Raw genomic sequence first — 16,093 nt, forward strand, 5'->3', positions numbered from 1 at the left:
CAAATATACAGGTTTTCTCAAATTTGTGTTGTAATTTTTTTTTTTGAAAAATACCTCTAGGGAATTATAAACTTTAAGCAATACAGTTAAGAATCAGCATTATTAAAAATAAAGTATGAGTATCGCTGGGCACAGAAAGGTGTAAGAGAATCAGTTTGCAGTTTGTCAACTTCCCCATGTAATTTGCCTAGTAATGTGTTGAATGGAAGGTTTCATGCCAGTTTCACCTTCCTTGCCTCCCCTTTTGACAGTCATCTCTCTCCCCCTTTACAGAATGATCTACTTCTCAGCCCAACAGAAAGTTATCACAGAGTACTGTCCCAGTAAAGATCTAGAATGGTAAAAGACCAATTACTGCAAAAATTATTGCAATCAATGCACATAATCCCAGAGAGGTGTTGCAATAAAATTTTACTGTCAACTTTAAATAAAATAAAACATGGAAAAATAATTATGCATTTTCAATCAGTGATGCACTAGTATTTTTTTTTTTTCATAGCAAGCTTCAGTTTTTATTTTTTCCCCTTGCAGCTGAACAATTGCAAGCAGAAAGAAAAATTGAGTGCTTTATTTCTGCAACCACCATGCTAATACTGAGTGAAGGACAGAGAGAGATGAGAGCTCTCCTTCTTTCCTTGTGTGTGTGGTTTTTTTAAATTGAATTTTAGGTTTTAGGGTACATGTGCACTAGCATTAACAGCAATAGTTCAAAGAAGATGTAAAAATTTACAGACTAGGTGGCAGGAAATTTTAAAATTCCAATTATATACATATTATTTGGAGCAAAAATCAAACAATTTTTGGATGTATTGACAATAGGAAATCAAGGAGAAAAATTACATTTTAAGAAAAAAGGTAATTTATTTATTTATTATTATTTTTGTATTGCATTTTAGGTTTTGGGGTACATATGAAGAACTTGCAAGATAGTTGCATAGGTACACATGTGGCAGTGTGATTTTCTGAAAAAAGGCAATTTATTAAGGAGGATCTTCTTTTTTTCTCTTCCAAATTTAGCTCTGGTATTTAGATTCCTGAGCTAATGACAATATTTACAATGTGCTGGAAATTACCTTTTGCAAACATTTACCACTATGAAATACATTAGAGGCCAAATTAAAAACACTGAGGGTATATATAGTTTTGAAAATTACTTTTTTATTAATATATTATGAAGTATCCTATATCACTGTTTTTCAGTGTTTTGAAATGTCATAATAATACAATCAGCGGCTAACTTACATTGAATGCTTCTGTGTGTGAGGCAGTCTTTTACCTATATTAACTCACCCAATCTTAATAAAATCCTTTCAGCTTGTAACCATCACCACCTTTGCTTACAATGAGGAAACTGAGGCACAAACCAGTGAAGTAATAAAACCAAGTACTGAAGAAAAGTGAAGCTGCAATTCCGTTCTAGCCAGGCTGGGCTTCAGAGCTCACACTACAACCTGCGGCACAGTATTACATACTTACATATGTTTTTACTGCACAAATATTCAAATGTTTAAAGCTTATCTTTTGAGTTAGGTTTCCAAGTCATGAAAGGCAAGACCATACCATAAAGTTCCCTATGCTCCATAACACCTAGGATTTAGTTTTGCACATAAAATATGCTTAACATTTTCTGATTAGACATTTAACATTTTCAAGAATTTCTCTCCTTTATCTAATAATCTTGAATGACCTTCTTAAAACACAGATAATCTAAGAATCATAGTAAACTTTATTCTATTTTTCACAGAAACATAAGTCCATATAGTTGGCTACCATCTGTGGAAATCTATACAGAACAGCTTGAGTAGTGGTTATCTCTAGGTATGGTGATGAATGGTTAATTTTATTTCTTCTTGCAGAAAATAAATTGTTTCTTACTGTTCACATTTTCCTATTGGGGGACGTATTATTTTTATAATAAAAAAGGAAAACAATATTAGTTATTTGGATGATATTTAGAATTCACAAATACATCAAACAAAGGGAAAAGAAAGGGATATAAACAAGCGAGAAACAAGAACATCAACACAGGAAGGCCGCAGAACATGAGGCAAGTCAGAAGGTTTGGGCTGGACACCTGGGAGTGCCTGTTTCTCCTTACCTGGGATGAGGAAGCCACAGGGCCCTGGCAGCCCTAGGAGCAGAGCACGTGTTCAGAAAGGGCAAAAGCAAAACATTTGACTTGTTAGAGACTATGAAAGGAATTGCCAGAAATTGTGAACTCTGCATTTTTGATACGTTTTCAAGAAAACGTGATCATTTCCAATGGACTATTTCAGAGATTTTATTGAAAAGCCTAATTCTTTCCTTGGGCACTTCAGGAAACTGCTCTGTCTTATCCAAGCATAGTCTGAAAATATAATTATTTATTGGGCTTCTCAACTCTACCTTTGGAGTGACAATTGGTTATCTTTTTCTTTTTTTTACTTAACATAGTAATTCTTAAAAGAAGTACAACTGATTCGAAACCATACCTTGACAGGTAAATTTTTTGGAGGGAGTTGTGAGTAACAGTTTATCTGCCATTTCTCCAGGACCAGCACAACGAGCAATTCCGGGCTCCTTATATTCCGACTTCACCCAGTCGGATAACCACTGCATGTTACAATCACAGTAAAGAGGGTTGGCTCCAATTGCTCTGGAAAAACAACACCACAAAAGCACACACACATACACACACACACACAAGTATGGAAGTATTGTTATTTCCTAAGGGCACAGAATTCAATGTGATGCTCAGCAGAAAATCCCCATAGATTTATTGAGGATAACAATCTAGCAGAAAATAGAGACACTGGGGATTCCCCATTTTCCTGAATGACATGCATTGGGATTTAGTGAGTTGTCACTGGTGTTAACACTCATCTTGCTTTAGAAGGTCTGGTAATATTTTCACAGACATGTTTATATTGAGTGTTAGCTCACCCTGAGTACATTAACACTTCATTCACCGATTATTTACTGATGACTTAAATCACAATGAAAGGTTCTGAGGACCCAAATATAAATAACACATTATTCTTACCTCCAAAGAACTCCTCCTGCAGAGGAGATTAGCATTAGCATTACGATATACTCACAGTGCAAAGAATTTTCTTTGGAAGTCATATAGGAGAAGTATTTACAAGATGATGGTAAACAAACAGACTAACTGTTCTGGGAGACTAGTGATTAAGAAAGTCTACGTTGTGTAGGATAGTTAATTACGTAGAAAGAAAGGTTGCAAATAATGTTGCAGATAAACGACAGGTAAGTACAAAGAAAGAACATGAAATACTGAAGATATCTAGAGCTCGCTCACCAGAGCTGAGCTGGACCTGCACTGGGTGTCTGTCCCTTCTCAAGGTTGTTCATTTTATCTTTGTTCATTAGTAGTAGTGTCAGGAAAGTAATCAAGGTAATAGCTAACATTTATTGCACTATTACTATATGCAGGAGCTGGGCAAAGCCATTTACATGAATTACTTCATTTTATCCTAAATAGTAACTTTATGAGGTCCATATAATTAATATTTCACGTTATAGATTAAGAAACTGAGACCTGAGAAGCAAACCAATGGACTCATAACCTTATGAAGCTTGGATCGAAGCAGTAGATTCACACTATGGCATTTAAAAACTGCTTAATTCTGATTTACAATTAGCTTCTAACAAGTAAAACTTCTAGGTCCACTGTCAGTATAGTTATTTGTTTTACGTGGTCCCCCAAATATATGTGTAGAATCATAATACTTGATATTGTGGAAGTTTTAATGCCCAACTTAAGAATAAGAAGGCAGCGAATGCTATGCTTGTGTGTATGTCAGGTTCAAACCATTCAAATTAAAAATGAGCAAAATGATGTATTTTAGTCATTTGATCTTATCTCTGCTGATTTGCTATGATGGGAGAGGAAGTGGGAAAAGTGAAAAAGCAGAGCTCTTTATGATCTAGGGGGTAAAAGACAAGGCACAAATGAAATGGAAGGCAGAACAAGGCACAGGACAAGGAAGGCTCCACTTGCTCTCACTGTTGGGGGCAGAGGCTGGTAACAGGGAGGGAAGTACTGCTGAGATCAAGCAGCGCCTTTCCTGTGCAGCCATTTCTGATGCCTGACCATAACACTAGCGGAACGCTACCTCCTCAACCAGGCTGCAATATCTGCACCTCTGGGCCTAGCAGCTTCCTTCATATTGCAGCTCATGCACAGGGCAGCCATGGAGCTTGTAAAAGAGTGACTTAGAGGTAGGTTCTTGGTTCCAAGATGAAAACGTAAAGGCCCTGCCTTCCTGGACCTAGTAGTGTAGTGGAAGGAATGTTAATAGGCACCAGTGTGATAGATTGATGTATGAAACGTCAATTGATAACACAGACTCTATAAGGCAAATGCAGACATAACATGATTATTTGGATCTCCAATGTAATTCAAAGAAGATGTAAAACTTAGACTTTTGGGCAGGAAATTTAAAAATTCCAATTATATACATGTTTTTGGAACCAAAAATGATTATTCCTTTCTCAATTTTGTAAACTCACATCTTGGAGTTCGTGGGTTTTGGAGAGAAGTGTAAAACCAGGAGAGGATATGGCAGGAAATCTCTTAGGAAACGGGCACAACTGATACTGATATTTAGGCTGAAGCAGGTAGTTGCCACCAGGCACCCAACTCAGCATGACCCAAGGAGGCGCTGGATCCTGAGGCTGCTCGCTGGATTTCCTTGTAGGTTTGCCATGATCTTAACATTGTAAAAATGGAATAATGGAATTTGACTGAAATGAGGTTTTTGGACCCCACTTATCTCATACTTCTCAAATGTTTTTATTGTACTTCCAAAAACTATGGAGGTACAAATAAGTTGCAATCAAAGAAAACACAAAGGAAAAACCGTTTCACCCAATCTAAGCATTTGGCTATGTCCTACTTCCAAACTATAACCTTGAAGCACGTTGAATTGGTGTTTGCATGGTGGCACAGTTGATGCTGAATAAATAAATTCATTTTGAGCATATCAGAATAGGCTTCTTAGAGAAGGCGACATTTGGGATGTGACTTAGAAAAGCAAGGTTTGGATAGATAATTGAAAGGGAGCTGATATTCTATATTCAGAAAATAATAAGAAAAAAGCACAGGCTAGTAAAGCGGGAGAGCCATATTTGTAGAAGAGACACGTTTAGTTAAGCAAAGGTAATTTGACTAATGTAAAATAAGAGGCAGAAGGGAAAATTAAAGCCATCTTATAGAAGGCATCATATCCAGTTTGAAAATCTTCACATTTTCTTTAAAGATGAAACCAATCACATGTTATGACATTAGAATAAAAGAAGTGCCAGAGGACTGTTCCAAGTCACTCACTGGGAAGGGTTTGACCCTAAACCTATATTAATAAACTAGATACTCACAGGTGTGATAATGCAGAAAGATCATTGAAAGCACCTTCAGGGACAACAGAAATGTCATTTCCATGTAGAGAACTAAAAGAGAGAAAAAGGAAAATTAAACTTCCTACATTTCTGAACTCGAGTCCAGAGAAATTCTAAGATTTTAGTTTATAATAAGCATTTAAAATCAGTGCAGAGAAAGTGGCCTATAAAATAAACAGTCTTGATACTACTGGGTATCTGAGAAAGCAAACAGCTTCCACTTCACATTATGTGTACAAAATAATTTCCAGAATGAATAATTAAATGTAAAATTAAGAATGTATTGAAAGAAAGTCTAGAAGAGCTCCCTTTTATAAACGTGGGATGACGAAGCTCTCAAAGGCTCAATATAAAATCCAGAAATCATCAAGGAAAAGAGGGGGAAATTTTTGACGACATAAAATACATCCAAACAATAAAATATTCCATATAAGAAACAGAATGATATATATTTGCAACTTAGATAAGATATAAGGTTTCATTCTTCTTTTCTTATTCCTTTTCCTTTTTTTTTAGACAGAGTCTCACTCTGTCGCCCAGGCTGTAGTGCAATGGCACGACGATCTCAGCTTACTGCAACCTCTGCCTCCTGGGTTCAAGTGATTCTTCTGCTTTGGCCTTGTAGCTGGGATTACAGGCCCATGCCACCACCCCCGGCTAATTTTAGTATTTTTAGTAGAGAGTGTAGGGTTTCACCATGTTGGTCAGGCTGGTCTCAAACTCCTGACCTCATGATCTGCCTGCCTCAGCCTCCCAAAATGCTGGGATTACAGGTATGAACAACCGCGCCTGGCCAGGATTGATTCTCTTATTTAAAAAACCCTGCAAGCATAGAGTCAAGTAGATATCTACATTAATAAGAAAAATGTAAAATACCTAACAGAGAATAGGGAAATGATAAAATGAAGCTCATTAGAATAAAAAGCGTAAGTGCCCAGTAAACAAATACTCAAATGCTCTACTAATTAGAAATGCAAATTAAGACAGGAATGCAGAATAACTTTCAATCTGTGATATGGACAAAAATAAAAGAATAAATTATATTCAATGGCTGCAAGAGTGTTTTGAAAAAGGCACTCTATTAAATAGATGGTGGAAAAATAAACTTCTAAATGGACAAAGTCTTGTCTGGGGAACAAATCCTCCCAAACACTTGACTGTACCTTCCCACGCACCCGAAGTTCTTGCCAAAATGCCAGCACATTTGCACCAAGATGAATGAATAGGATGTTCATTAGAGTACTGGATGGTACTTATGAAGATTTGAAATTAAACCAAGTTATAGTAAAGACGAGGATGATTAAATCAGTTTCTCCCACAGATAGAACAGTCTATATCAGTTAAACAGTTGATTTATATAAATATATTCTATTCTTATATGTATTTATATTCATATATATGAGACAGACCAGAAATATGCAAAAGCATATGTTGAATAACAATAGACAATGGCAGAACAAAAACAGATCCTATTAATATTTGTGGCTTTTAAAAGTTACATAGCCATTGACTGGGTGCGGTAGGTCACACCTGTAATCCCAGCACTTTAGGAGGCCGAGGCAGATGGATCACAAGGTCAGGAGTTCGAGACCAGTCTGGTCAACATAGTGAAAACCCATCTCTACTAAAAACACAAAAAATTAGCTGAGTGTGGTGGTGTGCGCCTGTAATCCCAACTACTTGAGAGGCTGAGGCAGGAGAATCCTGTGAATCCGGGAGGTAGAAGTTGCAGTGAGCCAAGATGACACCATTGCACTCCAGCCCGGGTGACAGTGTGAGACTCTGTCTCAAAAAAAAAAAAAGTTGTACCGGGCGTAGTGGCTCACGCCTGTAATCCTAACACTTTGGGAGGCCAAGGCAGGTGGATCACCGAAGGTTGGGAGTTTGAGACCAGCCTGACCAACATGAAGAAACCCCATCTCTACTAAAAATACAGAATTAGCTTGGCTTGGTGGGTACATTCCTGTAATCCCAGCTACTTGGGAGGCTGAGGCAAGAGAATCACTTGAACTTGGGAGGTGGAGGTTGTGATGAGCCGAGATCATGCCATTGCACTCCAGCCTAGGTAACAAGAGTAAACTCTGTCTCAAAAAAAAAAAATAAAAAAGGCTATACAGCCATGAGCATACATCTATCAGAATAGAAAAACAAATGCATCTGCAACAGGACCAGCGAGCCCATCAGTTTTAACTGTGAATTCTGAGGCAGGAGAGCAGGATCAAGGATCATGTTTTATTTCACATATTTCCAAGTACATTTTTATAGTAAAAATATTTTTATATATTATGTAATTCCTAAAGAAATTAATTTTGAAAGTTTCTTTCAAAGTTAATTGAAACTATATGAAACACATCTTCATGTTACATATAAACAAATAAATAACTATAACAACAATGAGTATTACTAAAAAGAAAGTTATATTGTCCAAAGCAAAAGTGTTGGAAAATGATCCAGTAAGACATAATTTTTCTATTTTCTAATTTATAATAAATCCTAATGCCTGTATCTTTAAGCACCAAGAATCAACAAAGGAGTTGAATCCTTAAAAAGACAACCCCAAACTCCTATCTCTGAGAAAAGAGGTATTTTGTTGAACATGAGATGCTTACAGTAATCGAAGAGACTTTAATCCATCGAAGGTGCGAGGAGGAATACATCTCAGACGGTTGTAACTAAGAATTCTGAAAGCATACATAACAGTTTGTTTTATTTAGGAAACCAGAAGGGGCCAAATATTTTCCAAATAAAGCAGTTAAGAAAGGTTTATTAAAACATCTTATTAACTGACAGTGTTAACACACAATATATTGTTATTTTTTGTGTTTTCTCCCTAACACAACATATTTATTTCCTAAATACACCCGAGAATGCTTCCCTCTGCCTACCCCGCCCAACCATCCTTTCCCTAAGGTGCATTTTCCTTATCTTAAGGATCTCCCCTAACCTCACCACAAATATAAACTATCCTTTGTTTCTTTTTCAAAATTAAATACTTTTTCTAATATCTACATTTGTTCATGTTTTATGGTTTTGTCTATTTCTCCCAACAGAAACATCCCTTGAGGATAGAGACTGTCTTGTTCAGTAGCGATGTCCAGCATCTAGAGAATGCCTTTGGTCCAGTGAATTAATGAATACTCAGTACCACACTTTCACACTCACAAGGTGAGGAGCTGGGTCATGTTGCTGAAGCTCTGATTAGAAAGGGTGCTTATTCTGTTGTTACTTAAGTCTCTAAAAGAGAAAAAGAAATGGAGTACACTATTAACCACAGAAAGGAAAATATTAGTGATTCTTAGAAGGAGAAGGGTCTTCTTACTCATAGTCACAGCAGTATTGTCAGCATTCAGCTATTATCTGAAAACAATAAAACACCGAATGACCCACTGGGGTAGACCGTAGTGTTATTCATGATGATTTATACCCCACTGTTTTGAAATTAGGAGTAATTATACAAATACACACACACACACACACACACACACACACACGCACGCATTGCTTTAGCTGATAAAGTGTGTGCGCAAGGGGTCAGTTCACTTCAGAGCAGCTTCAGAGCAGAGTTCATTTTCCTTTATCCCTCTGCTTCCAGCTCCATAAAGCTTTTGATATTTTACAGAGAGCTTCCTTGGAGGTGACTTGCGATAGACAAATTATATAGGTGGGAAATCCTCATCCTCAAAAGTCCTATCAGATACACAGACTTTACCCTTATTGATACATATGTTCACTGATATACAGACTCAAATTTGATCACTAAAAGAATCCCTGATTAATTACATTCAAAATGCCATCAATAAAAACGTCTGTGCTCCTGCCCCTGGCTGAGTCATGGTCGTCACATAGTATGTCCTCGATAAGTATTTGTTTTATGAATGTTAAGTAAATGGGAGAGATGTTTAATTTTTACCAATGTTTAACGTCTGTTTATAAGTATAGTTTGTACTATGGGTCGTAATTTACATTCCATGAACTTGATCCTATTCTCATTATATATACAGTATATATATATATACAGACTATATATACACACACACAATAAATATATATATACATACACATATGTGTACATATATACACGTGTGTACATATATACACATGTGTACATATGTCAGAAATATATTAAAATATATAGAGAATATATTATACTAAATAATAACTACATATGTTCTTTAATTTTTTTCTGAAGCAAAATAAAAAATATATGAATAAATGGAAGGTTCAGCAAAGCTGAGGATAATCTATTCCTTTATTAAAATACAAAAATATCAGTAAAACGGACCCATGAAATTGTGAAAATGGTAAGAATCTGAGGAGCTTTATACTCATATTTTTAGCTGCTGAAGAACTATTCCTAAATTTTAAAATAAATGTATCTGTATTAGCATAAATAACTTGCCTAGAGTCGTATAATGAGTCACTAGTAAAACCATTTTTGGATCTACAAATCCTCATTTGTCATTTCGAACTGGCTCAAAAGTAATCACATGCTGTCCAACAAATGACCCAATTCTGCTAAAGTAACCCTTTGTAAATTGCAGCAATTTAATGGTTTATTTAACAGAACAAAATGTATGTAATCTGCATTAGTGCAATAACAGCACTTCTTGCTGCTATCAAATAAATAAGTAGAAGCAGAACAAGACACCTTAGGGGATATCTTTTCCGGTTATTTAATCATTTGCCATTTAAATAGTCCTATATACTTTCTATAAAGTGTTTGATTTGCCCATACTTTCAAGGAAAGTGATCAGCAGCAGTTTTAACTAGCTTCAGTGTACCTAGTTTACATCAGGCATTTAACATTTTTGGCTACTTAGGTTTCTAGAATCCACTTAGAAATAATCCTTCTGATTCTAGGAACACTAGTAATCTGCTTGTTATGCTAGTCATATTTACCCTAAAATCAGATAGACTTAAACTAACGTTAAGGTGTTTTCTATTAAGATCTGCTATCTGTTTCCTGATTTTTTGTGTGTTCCGAAAAGTTTTCTCAATTACCAATAAGACTACTCTAAAAGTATGGTTTGTATGTAAAAGATTATATCAATTTTTAAACATTGTGCATATAATTAGATCAAATGTTTGTATATTTAAATATTTTTTGTATTTACAACTCAAGGATGGTTAAAAGTTGCTTACATTAATGAAAAAAGATTTTATTTTAAGCTAAAAAATCAATATTTTGAAATTTACACTCAAAATGTTAGTATCTTTGTCAAATTTACTTAAAGACTACATGAATATATATGAATTTTATAAAATAAATTTTAATACCAGAAACCCATAACTGACTTCATAATGCTTTGTGTAAGAAACAAACATAATAAACTAAATTTATGTTTTGGTAAAGTCATTTCCACCTACCACCTTTTGCTTAGAGTCAAGAATAAAGGCATTGCTTTCTATCTTTCTTTCCTTTGTTTGTCATAAAATAACACATACCATTATCAATAAAAATACCTAGGTTTACTACGTTTTCATAATTCTCTGATTACTTAGACTTCATTGTATTGGTGCTTTTTTGAAGAGGGGGAGGGCCTTTTGCTAAGACACTCCATCTCCCGACTGATATTCAATGAAGATGGAACCAGTGGTGCAGAACCACATGAGCAAGGAGGGGAGCATCTAACTGCAAATAATTTATATTATCTGAAAGGTTGACTGAATCTTCTGTCCCTTGCCATCCCCCTTTTCTGTAAATAGAGTAAGTCAAAGAAAAGTGCAATATATTACTCACATAAGTGTTAAATGTTTGTAGTTGGAGAGTTCCTTGGGAATCAGTGTAAACTGGTTTCCATCCAGATACCTAAAAACAAGGAAATAATATTATCTTCTTACACAGTAATGGTGGTCTAGCATAAAATAAGTACACTGTACTTTACTCTTAACTGAAGCAAGGAACCCCTTGACAATTTTTCCTTTAAGATGTCATGTTCCAGGCATGGATTATTATTTAAGAGAAGTAAAGAAAAAACAAAAATCAGAGTTGTCCAATACAGCAGAATTCTTTGTGGATCACTTAGACTAAATTATAAAACCAAGAAGAGACTCATGAGTCCAGTTCTTTGTGGTTGATCTAACAAGGCAAGCCAAGCACTTAGCCATCTGTGTGCAAGGAAGGAGGTTTGTTCAATTCACCATATTTTTAGTCGGACTTCAGTTTGCTTGTGTTTATGTGAACACAATACATGAAATGCATTAATTACTAACAAAATCTTGCTGCTGTGGCCAAGACCACTCACTGCTGCCTTAATATATGTCAATACACTTGGCGAATAACATTGGGCACATTAAAGGCATATTTGGGGATTTGAACATACTAGGTTTAAGTTTAAACATAGTTTTAACCAGTATATATCTGCTTAGTGATGATAACATTAGGATATTTTATGGGAATATAAATTGATCAAGTGTACATATATATATGTAACAGTAATAATCAAATAACCACATAAAAGTAAAATTTTCCTTTCTTATTAGAAAGGGAAATAATCAGAAGAATAATCAAAAAATAGGCCTTGGGCTAACTGGAAAGACACAAAGATAATCGAACGCTTGAAGTTATATCTATGATGCCACAATAAGGAAAATAAATTTCATCTCTTTCCAAGGCTGCTTTTCCCAGAACATAGATGGTGAAGTACAAATGTCTTGCAGAAACTGGGCCATCTGGCTACAGATGTGCCCGCAAACACTTCTGGGACATTAAACATGTGACCCCTTCTACCCCAGTGTCGTGGTACATTTCAAGATTCCGGGTTGAAGTTGGTATTTTTTCTGGATACAGAAGTAGCTGAGAAGTTGCCTAAGATAATCTATTTCTAATATTTCAAAATAAAAACAATGATATAAAAGGCACTAGTTATCAAAAATACAATTAGTGTTTGATTAATAATTGGGTCTATGTTATGACTCATCATGTCATCTAATTTTTCCGACGATATTTCTTCTTCCACTCCTCTCCATTTTGTTCTTTCCTCTACCTAAGTTTTTCTTGATAACACTAGAGGGCAGCATCATCCTATATAATTCAGCACTCTCCCTTTATTCCAGAAAACCCCGAAGGTCAGAAAGATTCACAATGTGAGCTAGGAATGTTTATATGTAAAATAATCTAAGGGGGAAGTTATATGGAACTGATTAAAAATAATGGATACCATTTGTTCAAACTAGTCCACCGATAATACCAATTTTTGCGTCTTTAATTATTTAATGTAATACACATATGAAATTCTTCTAATAAAACATGCCTATATGTTAACTGCTGAGAAGCATTCTGCTGACTCAGTAAGGTTACACGAATAAGCTTGCTAGGGGGTAAATCTTGAATTCACAACAGATGAGTTAATATTTTTCTCATCTCTATAACATACTGTTTCTTAGGAAAAAAAAAGACTACCTTTTAATAATTTGTTATAAAATAGATAGAAAATTCAGCTTTTTGTATAGTTGAAGAAACATGTAGATAGCACAGTGCATAACCCAAAAAGGATGTCCACTGAAGCTTAATAAGAAATGTTTAAAGCTATTTAATGGGAATAAAGTAAAGGGACCAAGACATAGAGCAGTTAAAATAGTAGAAGAAGGGATTTAACATCAAAGGTGGTCTGCGTATAAGCTCTTCATTGGTGTACTCATAAAATTAATGCTTTGAACACAGAATATTCCATAGGCATTTAGCCTCCCCACAGAGGAGGGTTTCAGAAGATCCCTATGTGATCTTCTGAAATAAAAAACATGACTATAAGAATTAAATGGTTAATTACACACATATACATCTGTAAAACAGTGCTTCTAGTTGACTGGTAATGAGAGGAACTGAACACTTCACAGTAGTTCAAATCTTTAAGAGGCATGTTCTCTGCACATGTGCTTAGATTGCGCCTTCTTCCTCTAAGCGTTCCATTCAGGATCAAACTTTTGATTCAAAGAATTGCACATGGTTTCAAAATAAGATCCTTAAAACCTGAAATGACATCTTCTTGAACCTCATTATCTATGTTGCACAGTGTCAAAAGTTTGTCAAACCTGCTCATTTGGAATAAGTGTCTCATTTGGAATAAGTGTGTACTTATTCCAAATAAATGACTGATACACATCTGTATAAATTCCATTTAGGTTTAAATCATTATTGATCTATGGTTCCATATAGATTTAAAAAAAAAACAGAGGCAAAGTGACTCAGTTGTATTCAGATCAAGTATACCAAGAATATGACATTAGGTTAGAGACAAAGGAATGGAATGAAAGGGGCATGGAAGCATCATTATTCTGGCAGCACATTTTCTAATTAATTCCATTCTGCAATTGTAGCATGAGCAGCCAAGGGAGTGTGGGAGTGCAGAAGGTCTAGATGTGTATATATTAGGTATGTAACTTGTGGTTAAATATCAGTTATGAAAATGTCAAGGATAATTGGTCTTGTACCCTTTAGGATCTAAAGGACTTTGAGTCAAGCCACCAGAAGCAGCATCTCTTCTTAAGGGAAGAGATCATGCTAGTTTCTTCCATATACCAGATAATTATATATCCCATGTGGTAAAATTTTCTCCCAGCAGTCATAGAGGTAAAAAAAAATCCTGTATGGAATATCTTAGACTGTAAATAAACTAAATGTCCCATGTGATAAAATATTCTCCCAGGGGTCATAGAGGTAAAAAAAAAAAAAAAAGGTTTCCCATATGGAATGTCCTAGAATGTGAATAAACTAAACATAAAGTATTTCACAAAGTACATTCTATGGGCCATTAGTCTTGTAAGTTGCTTCATGAGAAAAGGAGTATAGGAACAAATAAATGTGGAAGACACCTTATATTTCACCACTGTTTCTTGAAGAGTCATAGTACACCTTAGCATAGTAAAGGCACTGAGAAATTCTATAGCGCAAACATACACACACACACACACACACACACACAGAGAGAGAGAGAGAGAGAGAGAGAGAGAGAGAGAGAGAGAGAGAGAGAGCAATTCCCAAGGGCCTCTAAAGTAGCTCTTGCATTAATTGTTTACCGTTTTACAGGGTAATAATTATCCTTAGAATATAATTTGCAAAGAAGATTGTAAAAATTTGTGTTTGGTCTCCATTCCTGTGTGTGTGTGAAACATTTATCATCAAGGAGAATGAAAAGAAAAGAAAGACAAGCTCTACTTACAACTCTGTGACATCTCTGGGAATACCTTTTGGCAAGACCTTCAAACCCTTGTTGCTACATCGGACAACTGTATCCAAACACGTGCATTCGGTAGGACAGCGAGAATGTGGGGAGCAGCTATTGTCATCATTTCCTAAATTGCAGAGGAAATACAGGAAAACCCAGATTTGTGGTCTTGAAGGTGCTAGAGGGATTTTATGCCTTTAAATTAACTTAACAAAGAGTCTTTGGCTATATAATCATTTATTTACTGGGCATTCAGCATTTGCAAATTGATACCATACGTTCTGTACAGCACTGTTTTCAGACTGCCTAGAGAAGAATACCAGAAAATGGTTTGCAATTTGTAAACTGTAATTACAATCACCAGTACAATTGAAATTATTTGTACAAATTATATTTTTAATTAGAATATGTAAATGTAAAGTGAGTTACACAGAAACTGCAAGAAAACAGATAGGAAGAGACATAAAGGAGTAATTTAACTTAAAAGTTTAGGTCCTTCATTTAGAAAACTTAAATTAGCTCTCTGTTGACTGGAAGTAAGAATAGAACTTGCTCTATGTATCTGATAGGGCTATGTGCGAATCAAATGTGATGATATAGAAAAAGATTAAAGAGTGACAACCAGTATTTTTGTCAGATTTACTGAAACTTGTATTTTATAAGTTAATTTCTTTTCTCCTTTGAATATGGTAGATAATAAAAAACATGCCTGGGATAATAAAGAAATGTTAAAATAAAGCTATATAAATAAGATCCATCACAAGTTGAAAACTAGAAAATCTTCTAAAACATTCAGAAATGTACATCAAGTAAACTCAAATGTGGAAGGGAAGTCTGAGAAAGTAAGTGTCCTAGTACTAAAACAAAACGCCAACAACAAAGCAAAGGCACAGGATCATTATTTGCTGATCAGAAATATGCTATACATTTGTGCAAAGCTGCATCCGAACAGGCGTGTGAATGCCTGATAACCAAAGATTTGACAAGGATTTCTTACCATCATCACAAGTGAAGTCCTGAATGGCCACATCCTGGATGGGTATTTCTTTTAGGAAGTATGGTTTCTGACATCGAGGATTTCCCGTGACAATTCTCTTCTTCCTGAGCCACTCTCCCAACCAAGCCAGGTAGCAGTTACAGTTAAAAGGATTGGCCAAGAGGTTTCTAAGAGCCACAAGCAAACAATGCATGGTTTTGTTGGGGTTACATTTCCTTCTCAAAACCCCATGCTACCATTCTCTGCACTATTTCTGCTGAAACGATTCCTTCTTCTTTGTATTCCCTGCCCCCCCATTCATACTCAGAATCACATGCACCATATGGAATGTATTTTTTTTTTTTTTGCTCAAATATTTATGCTTGGAACTTAAACAATAACAACACTTTTACATAAGGCAATTCTTCACATAATTTCATGCAAAAAATCAGGTGAGGTAGAATTTGGGGTTTATACAGTGGATCCTGATAGATACTTCATTTAGAAATAATTTAAACTTGTCAGAAATCTGACTTGCTGTCAAACTTCTCTGCAC

At 35.4% G+C, this 16,093-nt stretch overlaps 1 protein-coding gene across 5 annotated transcripts in view; it reads right to left on the bottom strand.

The window, feature by feature from the left end:
- The window catches only part of SLIT2 (slit guidance ligand 2), a 388,661-nt gene that overhangs the window by 71,814 nt on the left and 300,754 nt on the right, over positions 1–16,093 (bottom strand). For all 5 annotated transcript variants that reach the window (XM_035293962.3, XM_078367432.1, XM_035293960.3 and 2 more), the window contains 7 exons: positions 15,559–15,725; positions 14,556–14,688; positions 11,138–11,206; positions 8,560–8,631; positions 8,007–8,078; positions 5,377–5,448; positions 2,472–2,635 (listed from right to left, as the gene is read on the bottom strand). In XM_035293962.3, coding sequence (XP_035149853.1) covers positions 2,472–2,635; positions 5,377–5,448; positions 8,007–8,078; positions 8,560–8,631; positions 11,138–11,206; positions 14,556–14,688; positions 15,559–15,725 — 749 coding nt within the window. The remainder of the gene's footprint in view (positions 1–2,471; positions 2,636–5,376; positions 5,449–8,006; positions 8,079–8,559; positions 8,632–11,137; positions 11,207–14,555; positions 14,689–15,558; positions 15,726–16,093) is intronic.

The sequence above is a fragment of the Callithrix jacchus genome, chromosome 3 (assembly GCF_049354715.1).
Source record: "Callithrix jacchus isolate 240 chromosome 3, calJac240_pri, whole genome shotgun sequence".
Classification (NCBI taxonomy): Eukaryota; Metazoa; Chordata; class Mammalia; order Primates; family Cebidae; genus Callithrix; species Callithrix jacchus.